Source organism: Bos mutus, chromosome 25 (genome assembly GCF_027580195.1).
Source record: "Bos mutus isolate GX-2022 chromosome 25, NWIPB_WYAK_1.1, whole genome shotgun sequence".
Taxonomy (NCBI): domain Eukaryota; kingdom Metazoa; phylum Chordata; class Mammalia; order Artiodactyla; family Bovidae; genus Bos; species Bos mutus.
In genome coordinates this window covers 28,865,583-28,877,750 of record NC_091641.1, presented here as the reverse complement: position 1 = coordinate 28,877,750, position 12,168 = coordinate 28,865,583, and the positions used below count along the sequence as shown (strand labels likewise).

Sequence of the window (12,168 nt, the reverse complement as noted above, 5' to 3'; positions counted from 1 at the left end):
AGATTGAAGGAGGAGGAGAAGGGGATAACAGAGGATGAGATGGTTGGATGGCATCACCCTCTCTATGGACATGAGTTTGAGTAAGCTTTGGGAGTCGGTGATGTACAGGGAACCCTGGCACGCTGCAGTCCATGGGGTTGCAGAGTCGGACACGACTGAGCGACTGAAATTAACTGACATAATCACCAAATTTGGAGGTGATTTTATATTTTAGAGTAGAAGAGTGGTTGTTTTTATAGGCTGTTAGGATTATTTGGGGGCCTTAGTCTAAAATTTGATTTTCTCCTAAGAAGTAATTCATTTGGCTTAAAAAACTAGAAAGAAATTACGTAATGCACTTACACTTTCCAGTCTTCACAATCATTGCTGTTGGCTTTTTCTAGTTTGTGATAAGGGTCACACAGATTTTTCTGTGTGATAAGATGTCTTTCCCAGTGAAAACTTTTTATTCTAAAATGAAAATGAAAGTCGTTCGGTCATGTCTGACTCTTTGTGACCCCGTGGACTATACAGTCCACAGAACTCTCCAGACCAGAATACTGAAATGGGTAGCCATTCCCTTTTCCAGGGATCTTCCCAACCCAGGGATTGTGCCCAGGTCTCCTGCATTGCCAGCATATTCTTTACCGTCTCAGCCACCAGAGAATCCCAAGAATACTGGAGTGGGTAGCCTATCCCTTCTCCAGTGGATCTTCCTGACCCAAGAATCTAACAGGGGGTCTCCTTTTTTTTCTGAACTACTATTAATTATCTACATATTTTAAATCTTGTGTTTTGGTAAAACCAGGTATCAGAAACTGGTTTGATAGGGACTTCCGTGGTGGTCCAGTGGTTAAGAATTTGCCTGCCAGTGCACAGGACATGAGTTTGATCCTGGGTCCAGAAGATCTCACAAGCTGTGTAGTAACTGAGTCTGTGCTCTAGCCCTTGAGCCGCAACAAGAGAAGCCACAGCAATGAGAAACCTGAGCACTGCAGCGAAGAGTAGCCCCACCCACTGCAACTAGAGAAAGCCCATATGCAGCAACGAAGACTCAGCACAGCCAAAATAATCGTTTTCTTTTAGAAAAAAGGCAGAGGATTCATGTTGATGTATGGCAAAAACCATCACAATGTTGTAATTATCCTCCAATTAAAATAAATGAATTAGAAAAGCCCCCCCCCCCAAAAAAAAGGCCAGAGGTTATAAAAGAATTTTTTAAAGAAACTGGTTTGATAATCTGCCAGATTTTCTCACCACTACATACTTGATATGAGCCAGTCAAACAGGATCAAAGTATGATGCTTTAAACGTCACTGCAAAGCCAGCTACAGTCTGCTTTTAGGAACTGGTCCCTAGCCAAATCTGTCTGGGCTGGACTTCTGTGATCCTTTGCTGTGCATTATGTACCAGAGTTGAATGTTACCAAGAACTGATTGCTCAATTCTGAGGTGACAGCCCAGGTAAGCCTAGTCCTGTATCCCATCCCTGTCCCCTGACTACCCACAGTGATGACTGCAGGGACTGATCAGAAAGTGATGGATATAAACACTAACGATTTTTCAAAGATTATGATTATTGATAGAAATACTGTAGTAGGTAATACTTTTAATAAGTACTGCCTCTCTGGGACTCTGGAACATTTAATGTACTAGCAGTTAACAGATTAAGGAATCACTGTGTCTTTAGAGTGAGTTGCATTGTGGTATGGTAGGAAGAGCACGAACCTGCCAAATTCAGATTTCTAGGTTTAAATTCCACTTAGACGACCATCTAGCTGTATAACTTCAAAACTTCACTGAACCTCTTTGAGCCTTTCATCTGTACTGGGGCTAATATGAACCTCACAAGGCTGTTGTGGTGATCAGCAGCAACGTAACTGTAAGATGGACCACAGAGCATGGGACTAGTGCGTTGTAGGTTCTCGGTAAGTGGTAACTCCGATCTCTAAGACACGGACTGCAGAGTGTTTTTGTGGTCAAGGCTAGAGCACTGCAACGTTAAATGCCCTGAGGACCTGTGGACTTTCTCCAGTAGCTTGTATGACCGTAAGAGCAAAGACCTGTTGAGGAACCATCAAACAGTTCCCTTGGTAATGGTTATTTGCCCCAACTACAGGCTGGAACCAGTCTGACCTAATATATGAGTTGTCATTATGTTTATAACTCTGTTTTAAATGTTCACTTGTTTTATTTGTGAAATATATAATTTTAATTCTGAAACATTTAAGGTTTCAATTTTGCAACTGTCCTAAAGGAACTAGGAAATAAACGGAACTGTAGAGGCACATTAATAAGATTAAGAGGAAATATCACCATGATAATACTGTAACATTTAACTGAAGTATTAACTCCTCTATCTATACCACGGAAATGATTTCCTTTCCTCTCACAGCTCTGAAGAGCCCCGCGGCATTCCATGAGCAGATAAAAAGCTTGGAACGAGCCAGAGTAAGAGATTTTCATTTAAAATGTTCTGCCTCTTTCTTTTGTGTTAGAATACCTGTGGACAAGTAATAATCTTATTCCTACATATGTCAATAGAGAAAATAGAGTGTATTTTCAAGATACATGGTATATGGAGCAGTGTAGCCTGGGGTTGTTTTATCTTGAAGGTTTGTAGAAAATACAGGACATTCAAATTTTGTTCTTTAAAGCTAGTAACCTAGCTTTGTATGTAAAGGAAAAATTACACTTCTTTCTTGCTTTGGGCATAACAAGGTCTTAGAATACTGATGGAACATCTCTGCCAGTTGTTAGCCCTGCAGATAGATAACCCGAGGAGGGGATTTACACCAGATCCTTCCTTGGGTGGTTTCCCTCCCAGGTCTGTGTTAGTGGGACATTTGACCAAGACTTGGGGAATTTGACTGAAGGAGCAATGTTGCCATATTCAGCTCTGTTTTATTCTTTGAGATGACTCCATCATAGTTGCATTAAAGTGATGTTTATTATTTTTCTTTAAAGGGCCACTATTTGTTCTTTTCAATTTATAGGAAACTTCTATCATGCAATATAAAAACAAACATGTTCCACAAATTCCTTAAGAGTTTTCCCAGGATGCAATAATGATCTCTTAGAGTCATATAAACTACAAAACTCATTTTTAAGCCATACTGTTTAGAATTGAGTACAGTTCTGAATAAGAAAATATGGTTAAAGACATGAATTCATCAAAGACAGTACATTGGAATTTTTTTTTTATGATGTTAGTTTTCTTTTTTTTTTATTTTTATTTTTAAACTTTACATATTTGTATTAGTTTTGCCAAATATCAAAATGGGAAATGTGTTATCTAGGTGAATTTTTACTTGACCTGAAGTGTAGATTTTTTTTTAAGATACTTATATGTTCAAATCCTCTGTTCAGAGGTCATCTTTAAAGTTATGAGCCTCTGCTTTTCCAAGTTTTAAAATAAAAGTCTATAAAGTGCTTACTTTATGTCAACATAGACTTCAAATCCCTGTACAATTTTGAAGGCTGCAATTTAAGTCCTGTATTGGATAATAGTTTCTCACAGAACTAATTTCTACTCTTTTCTTTCTCTCAAAATCATGACCAAAAGCATATACAATTTATTTAAATGGAGTTACCTTGAGGGAAAAAAAAAAACACAATAAATCATAAATAATTTATGGTAAGACTTTCTCTTTCTCTCTCTATCTAAAAGACCGAAAACTTTTTGAAGCACAAGATTCGGAGTCGACCAGATCGTTCTGAACTTGTCAGGATGCACATTTTAGAAGGTAAAAGTTCTGTTTCTGCTTATCTTGCTACATTTTCTCAAGAAAACAAGTGAGACTTCCACCATTTCTGTTTATTCCGATTTTAATAACTTTTTACCCCACAGGCTGACATCCTGTCAATTGGATAGCAGCATGAAGACCCCAAGCTAAAAGTGTTATGTTAGATACACGGGGTTATACAAATAACCAGATGATGGACTGAGTCTTCCCTGCCCGCTGAGGGCGCTTATGGGTCTCTCTGCCATACTGTTCTGGAAAAACATTTTCCGTCCAGATTTCTTCACCAGTGGGTGATGTGTGCCCACTCATCATAAAAGGTCTGATAGACACAAATCTAACCCTAGATTTTAAACCACTTGGACCCTGTTGTGTCTACCTGGGGCAAGCCCATACCTAACATTTTTCTTTGTTGCTGCTTACCCACAACAGTCCAGCTTGATCTGACCATTATCACAAACAAACTCCCCTCAGCCCACCACATTTTCTGCATGCCTGAGCCTCATCTTTTACAAAGCTGGTAGCGACAGTTCTATTCCATCTTCGGTGAGGCATGTGGCTCAGGTCGTGGCTTTTTCTCTCTAAAGATAAAGCCTTCTTGGAAGGTGGTACTTCTACCATAAAGTCCCGAGATACATTTTCTTCCGTTGTTTTGCTTCACTGACTTAATTTGTTGAGCAAGACGAGGAGCCTGACCTTGTGATAGCCTTGAGGGTGTGAAACCTTGAGAAGATACAGCAACTTCTCAAACATTTAGAGACAGTTATTAGGTAGGAGGAAGATTAGATTTCTTTTCTCTGGCCTAATGATAGAGTTAGAATTCGGTTGATATTACAGAGGATTAGATTTTAGCTCAGCATAAAGGTCAGTCAGATGTCTCCAAATAAAATCTTCAGGAAGTGACATGGTTGTCCTTACTAGAGGTGTTCGTTTGCTCCAGCAAGCTAGGCACCAGTCAGATTTCCCCCTTCATGGAGCTTATTACAGTCTAGTGGCAGAGAGATTATATGCAGGCAAAACAAGTCAATTACAGATTGTGAAAAGTGCCCTACAGGGAATACAGACAGACTGACACCGTGTAAAGAACGTTGTAAAGCAGTTCCGAGTATCAGGCTGGTCCCTCAAACCCCAAGTAGAGTCTCTTCTAATCCAGATAATCTAAGACTAGGTAACTATCTTCGTGTCTGGGATGGGAGGCAAGAAGTCTATGCCTTTCTCCACTTCTACTGGACTAAAAAAAGCTTTTCCAGAACTCCATTGGTAGGGTAGGAGCAGCCACCAGCTGTCAGGGATAAGTGAATCTTCAGAGAAGCAAGTTTGCTGGTAAGTAACTTAGTGAATGACTCCTTCTGTGCCTGAAAATATCTTGACCTGTAAGAGACATTTTTGTAGAAATGACACTGCCCGTTTCAACTTGTCGTCTGACTGTAACAGGCTTTATTAACATAATTAAAACTAAGGCAAATGCATTTAACTATCAAAAGAAATCATATTTGCTTTTTCTAAAATCAGACTCTTCAGCATTTAAAAGCCTAATTATATATAGGAATAAACCATAAGTGATGTCTTTAGGACATCTATTCTAAAGTTGAGATTTTTGAAGTAAGAATGTCTCATCTATAATTTTAAAAATACCTTAAAACCACCAGCAACTTATTTTGCCATCATCCCAGTTTTGATTGAATTGGATGTTTGGCAGGCAGAAGTCTAAATTATTTCCTGAAGTTTTACCTCCGCCTCATGGAGATGAAGATGCACTTAGACCAGAATAGAAGCATACTGAAATGCCAGCCTCTACTACTCGCTTTTGGAATATCTTCTTCCCAAACATTCCTGATATCACTTGGATAGTGTCAGTGGAAGGGAGGCAAAGGCAGGAGACTGTCCTGCCTGCATCTTAACAAAAGCATCTTCAGAATGATTTGCATGATCTACTTCCCCCGCTTGTCTTCCTGTGCAGTTAGAAGGGCTTTATCTACTAAGATTGGGGCCAGAGTTGTTTTATACAGGAAAATTATAAAAATGAGATGAGCACATGTGTTATTTTAAGTTACAGAAACATGCATTTATTTACCAATATGCCGACTTAGGACTAAGAACTTCACATGAGGGGAATCATCTGCAATTTCCATTCATGGTGGATCAAAATGTAAAGATACTTGAAAAGCAGTCTGAGTTTAAAAATCTTAAATTTTATCATTTTTCCCCAAATCTTTATAGTTGTTAGTTGTCCTGATGTGACAGTGATTTTTTTTTTTAATGACTTGTTTTTATCAAGTCATGCCAAAGCATTTAACTCAGGTTTCCAAGAAATAATCATTTTTGAAGTTTATGATTTCCCCGTAACATTTAAATTATGAGTGACGATGGCAATCACAATAGTGACGCACTGTTTTGTGGACAGCCAAGGTTAATTTTTGGTAAGCACATAAGGTGAAAAGAGAAGTGCTCAGCTGTGCTGAAGGGTAGTTTATTGGCCGTGGGGTCTCAGTGTGCTTTGGGCCTCAGCTAGGACATCTAACCTACAGAATGAAAAACATTAGACAGTCCTGAGGTTACTTACAGGGAGTTTCATTAAAAGATCTTCTACTGAATAATTTAAGGAGCAAGCAACTTTCAACGCAATATTGAGTTAACACCAACAGTCAGACTAAGTATTATTTAGAACAATTTAATAAAATGTTAATGAGCATTACCAGAAACACAGGAATTATGCAAAGTTATGCTGTTTATGAGTTATGATATTTATAGTAGTTTCACGTCTATTATACAACTTTATGCATTTGTGGGTACATGAGTTGATGCTTCTATATGACAATTAATTACTATGTAATTGAATGTCTCAAGGTTATTTATTCAGAAATAAATCCAAATTTTAATTATTATGAAGGGCTCTGTGCACAGGAATATGATTTGTAGCTTTTCCCACCAACTCCTGCAGAGAAGCTTGTAGTCTGAGATACAGTGTCACCCCTTCGAAGAAATGAGTTTCCAATGAAGCCAAATCTAAAACTGCAAACTTCTTGAGCATGGACCGCATCTCTCTCCTCTGTTCATCCTCTGTATCCCCAATACCTAATAGATGTGAATTTGACCCTCCTATCATAAATAAGCAATAGCAGCACCTCAGTTTTGGCTTGAGTTCATATTAATTTGAGTCCAGGGACATCCACATTGTGTAGACAATATAAAGCTTTCCAGGACTAGAATGTAAATTGCAGATGGGAGCATTCTCAAGCAGTCGTTGTCTTTCCATAAATAAGTTTACACCAGTTGAAATTAGTTGGCCTGAAATAACATTATGGAATTCAGATTCAGATTAGTCACTCAGTCGTGTCCGAGTCTTTGCGACCCCATGAATCGCAGCACACCAGGCCTCCCTGTCCATCACCAACTCCCAGAGTCCACTGAGACTCACGTCCATTGAGTCAGTGATGCCATCCAGCCATCTCATCCTCTGTCGTTCCCTTCTCCTCTTGCCCCCAACCCCTCCCAGCATCAGAGTCTTTTCCAATGAGTCAACTCTTCGCATGAGGTGGCCAAAGTACTGGAGTTTCAGCTTTAGATCATTCCTTCCAAAGAAATCCCAGGGCTGATATCCTTCACAATGCACTGGTTGGATCTCCTTGCAGTCCAAGGGACTCTCAAGAGTCTTCTCCAACACCACAGTTCAAAAGCATCAATTCTTCGGCGCTCAGCCTTCTTCACAGTCCAACTCTCACATCCATACATGACCACAGGAAAAACCATAGCCTTGACTAGACGAACCTTTGTTGGCAAAGTGATGTCTCTGCTTTTGAATATGCTATCTACGTTGGTCATAACTTTCCTTCCAAGGAGTAAGCGTCTTTTAATTTCATGGCTGCAGTCACCATCTTATGGAATAGAGACAGTAATTCAAGTAATAATTAAACCTGTGTTTCCTCTTTCAGAAACATTTGCGGAGCCGTCCCTGCAGGCTACTCAGATGAAGTTGAAAAGAGCTCGACTAGCTGATGATCTGAATGAAAAGATTGCTCAAAGACCTGGTCCTATGGAGCTGGTAGAGAAAAACATCCTTCCTGTAGACTCCAGTGTTAAGGAAGCAATTATAGGCAAGACTCTGAAATTTTACTGTTTTCTGAGAGACAAACTTGGAAGTTTTAGATAAGAAAAATCTACTTTTAAAGCCAGCACCAATCATGATTATTGTTTTCTGGATGATTTAGAAATCAACATTTGTACTTATCTCCATGGTATTATTATTGTTATTATTAATACTATGTATGATAGGATTAGCACCAGTTAACACAGGTATTCCTCTAACAAGAGGTTTAAGCTACCATGACCTATGGAAATTAGGCAGTCTGTATTCAGTCATTTTATGATTCCATTCAATTCCAAAGAAATGGGCCCCAAAAGGGAAGGTGTCAGTACAGCAGCGCTGCTCCCTGAGGTGGGACTTAGCAACAGGTACCCCAGTCAGAGCCCCATTTGGCCTCATAATGTTTTTCAACAGCTGGATCCAAGCAAGCTCCGCACATTGTCTTTAGCTGATGTATCTTTTAGGTCAGTCTCCTGGGCAGATCTTCTTCCTCCTTTCTTTCCTTTTTATTTGCTGATGAATGAACTTATTTTGTCCTTTAGCACTTCCACACTCTAGGTTTTTTTGAATGCATTTGCATCCCTAGGTGTCATTTAAAAAATCTCTTGTCTCCTGTATTCCTATCAGTAGTAGTCTGATCCAAAGGCTTGATCTGACTCAGGTTTGGTATTTTCCCCCAGGTATTCATCATAGGTAGTTGTGTATTCTCCCACTGAGAAGTACATTATGTCCAACTTTGTTTTTAAACAGCTTTCTTTAGTCCTTATAATGAATAATATTTCTCCTTTTTCATTTTAACCTTAGTATTCCAAGGCCAAGATCAATTAAGAATCACTTCTTTCTTTAGGCGTTGGGAAAGAGGACTATCCCCAAACTCAGGGCGATTTCTCATTTGACGAAGACAGCAGTGATGCTTTGTCTCCGGACCAGCCAGCCAGCCAGGAGTCGCAGGGGTCAGCCGCGTCCCCAAGTGAGCCAAAAGTTAGTGAATCGCCATCTCCTGTGACTACAAACACTCCAGCCCAGGTATTGCTTTTCTTGTTTTTAACCCCTAAACCAAGAAAGTGCCTTGTTTTTATGTATCTAGGTAATGCATCTTCACTAGAAAAAAAGTCTGAAAGTGCAGAAAAGCATAGATTTTTCACATGTAATCCAGCTATTCACATTTTCAGTAGATTCTTACATTTTCTTTCTGTTCTATGTACACATTTTTACTTTACAGTTTTGTAACTCAATTTTTTCATGTAACTTTTTTTTGAGTTACAATTCACACATCATAAAATTCACGCTTTTTTCTTTTTAACCATCTTGGTCGTCTTTAAGTGTACAGGCCTGTAGTCTGTATTCACACTGTTGTGCAGCAGATCTCTAGAAGCTTGTCTTACAAAACTGAAGCTAAATCCATTAAACATCAACTCCCCATCCCCCCAGGCCTGGTAAGTACTTTCCTTCAATCTCAATGAATTTGATTACTTTGAATATCTCATATGGCTTATATTATTTAAGTGTCCTTGGGGTTCATTTATGTTGTAAAATGTGACAAGATCTCTCTCTGTTTTTAAGCTGCATAATATTCCATTTTATGGATATACCACATTTTGTTTATCCATTCATTAGTGAACATGGGGTTGCCTCCATCTCTTGGCTGTTGTGAATAATGATGAGTACACGAGTGTGAAAATCTCTCTTTGAGACCCTGCTTTTAGTTCTTTGGGCATATACCCAGAAGTGGGATTGTTGGATCATATGGTAGTTCTATTTTTAATTTTTAAGGAACCACCATACTGTTCTCCATACTGGTTGCAACATTTCACACTCCCAGCAGCAGTGGAGGAGGAAATGGCAACCCACTCCAGTATTCTTACCTGGAGAATCCCATGGACAGAGGAACCTGGTGGGCTACAGTCCATAGTGTCGCAGAGTCAGACACGACTGAGACACTAAACCACCGCCACCAGTGCACATATGTTCCTATTTTTCCACATCCTCACCAACACTTGTTAATTTCTGTTCTTGTCATAGTAGCTGTTTCAGTGGAATGAGGTGATCTCACTGTGTTTGTTTTTATTGAAGTATAGTTAATTTACAATTTTGTGTAGTTTCAAGTGGACAGCAAAATGATTGTCATACATATAAATATATATGTGTATATATATTTTCAGATTCTTTTCCGTTATAGTATTATAAGATATTGAGTATATTCACTGTTTTCTTTTTTTCAACTGGAGTATAGTTGGTTTACACTGCTGTGACTCAGCCATACGTACACCTAGATCCCCTCTCCACAGAGCACCGAGCAGAGTTCCCTGGGCAGTAGCTTCTCATTAGTTACCTGTTTCAGGCACAGTAGCGTACATGTGTCAGTCCCAACCTCCAAGTTCATCCCACCCCCACCCCCCCTCGGTATCTATACATTTGTCTCTATTTCTACTTTGCAAATCATCTCTACCATTTTTTCTGGATTCCATGCATATGTGTTAATATAAGATACTTGTTTTTCTGGCTTCATTCTTTATGACAGCCTCTAGATTCATCCATGTCTCTGCACATGGCACAATTTCATTCCTTTTTATGGCTAATAAATAGTCCATTGTATATATGTACCACATCTTTATCCATTTCTCTGCTGATGGACATTTAGGTGACTTCCAGGTCCTGGCTATTGTAAATACTGCTGCAGTGGACACTGGGGTGCATATATCTTTTTGAATTATGGTTTTCTCTGGGTATATGCCCAGGAGTGGTACTGCTGGGTCATAGGGTAGTTCTGTTTTTAGTTTTTTAAGGAACCTCAATACTGATCTCCATATTGGCTGCATCAGTGTTCATTCCCACTAACAGTGTAGGAGGGTTCTCTTTCTCCACATCCTCTTCAGCATTTATCATTTGTAAATTTTTTGATAGTGGCCATTCTGACTCATGTGAGGTGATAGCCTCACTCTAGTTTTGATTTGCTTTTCTCTGACCATTAGTGATGTTGAGTCTCTTTTAATGTATTTGTTGGCCATCTGTATGTCATCTTTGGAGAAATGTCTATTTAGGTCTTCTGCCCATTGATTGTGATGTCTCACTGTGGTTTTGATTTGCATTTCTCTAATCATTAGTGATGTTGAGCATCTTTTCATATGCCTTTGGTCATTTGTATATCATCTTTGGAGAAATCCCTTTTCAAATCCTTTGCTCTCTTTAAAATCAGGTTGCTTTTCTGTTGAGTTGTAGGAGTTCTTTATATGTTCTCGATATTAACCCCTTATCAGATATATGATTTGCAAATACTCTCTCCCATCTTTTCACTCTGTTGACAGTAACCTTTAATGAACAGACGTTTTTAAGTTTGATCTAGTCCTCTTTGTGTATTTTTGGTTATGTGACCTGTGTTTTTGGTGTCAGACTATGAAATCATTGCCATAATTTGGTGTCATAAATTAGATTGTTTTGGATTGATTGGATCCTGTTTTTTTTTCTAAGAGTTTCATAGTTTGGGGGTCTTACATTTAGGTCTTTAATTCATTTTCATTTTTGTATATAAGATAAAGATCCAACTTCATTCTTTTGCATGTGGATATCCAGTTTTCCCCAACACCATTTGTTGAAAAGATTGTTCCATCCCCACTGAATGGTCTTGGCACTGTTGTCAAAGATCATTTGGTCATATATAAGAGAGTGTATTTACATGCTTTCTATTCTTTTGCATTGGCCTGTATCTCTGTCTTTATGTCAGTATCATTTTGATTACTAGAGCTTCATAGTAAATTTTGAAATCAGGAAGTGTGAGATCTTCAAATTTTATTCTTCTTCAAGATGATTTTGGCTACTTGGGATCCCTTGATATTCTGTGTTAATGTTAGGATGAATTTTTATATTTCTGTTAAAAAAAAAAAAAAAGGCACTGGGAAAATTCAACCTTTTAAAGTGTGTAATTCAGTGCTTACTAGTATATTCACAGATTTGTGCAACTCTCACACTATCTGATTCCAGAACACTTTCATCTTTCCCAAAAGAAGCCTGTACATATCAGCAGTCACTCCATTTGGCCCTAAGCAACCATCAATATACTTTGTCTGGATTTACCTATTCCAGACATTTTTTTGTAATAAATTCTGGAATCATACAATATATCATCTTTTGTGATTGGCTTCTTTTGCTTAGGTGTAATGTTTTTAAGGTTCATCCATGTTGTAGCATGTATCAGTACCTCATCCCTTGTTGTGGCTGAGTAATATTCCATTGTGTTGATATACCACATTTTTTTTTCATCAGTTAGTGGACATTTGCTATTATGACTAATGGTGCTGTGAACACTAGACAAGTTTTTATGTGGACATATGTTTTCACTTTTCTTCGGTATATATCTTGGAGTGGA

General features: G+C 38.6%; 1 protein-coding gene and 1 long non-coding RNA gene across 11 annotated transcripts in view; one reads left to right on the top strand and one right to left on the bottom strand.

Annotated features, from left to right (window-relative positions):
• LOC138985553 (uncharacterized) overlaps positions 1–12,168 on the bottom strand; it is an 87,950-nt gene that overhangs the window by 12,435 nt on the left and 63,347 nt on the right. Inside the window, exon 4 of one of the 2 annotated variants that reach the window (XR_011462595.1) lies at positions 4,962–5,092. The exons of the other annotated variant lie outside the window; for it this stretch is intronic. This is a non-coding gene — a long non-coding RNA (uncharacterized lncRNA). Of the gene's footprint in view, positions 1–4,961; positions 5,093–12,168 lie in introns of those variants that run through there. 2 annotated transcript variants of the gene reach the window in all.
• MRTFB (myocardin related transcription factor B) overlaps positions 1–12,168 on the top strand; it is a 291,761-nt gene that overhangs the window by 241,955 nt on the left and 37,638 nt on the right. For all 9 annotated transcript variants that reach the window (XR_011462594.1, XM_070362295.1, XM_070362299.1 and 6 more), the window contains 4 exons: positions 2,374–2,429; positions 3,649–3,724; positions 7,654–7,815; positions 8,653–8,831. Coding sequence is in view for 8 of the 9 variants with exons in the window: in XM_070362295.1 (XP_070218396.1) it covers positions 2,374–2,429; positions 3,649–3,724; positions 7,654–7,815; positions 8,653–8,831 (473 nt within the window). In the remaining variant the exon portion in view is untranslated. The remainder of the gene's footprint in view (positions 1–2,373; positions 2,430–3,648; positions 3,725–7,653; positions 7,816–8,652; positions 8,832–12,168) is intronic.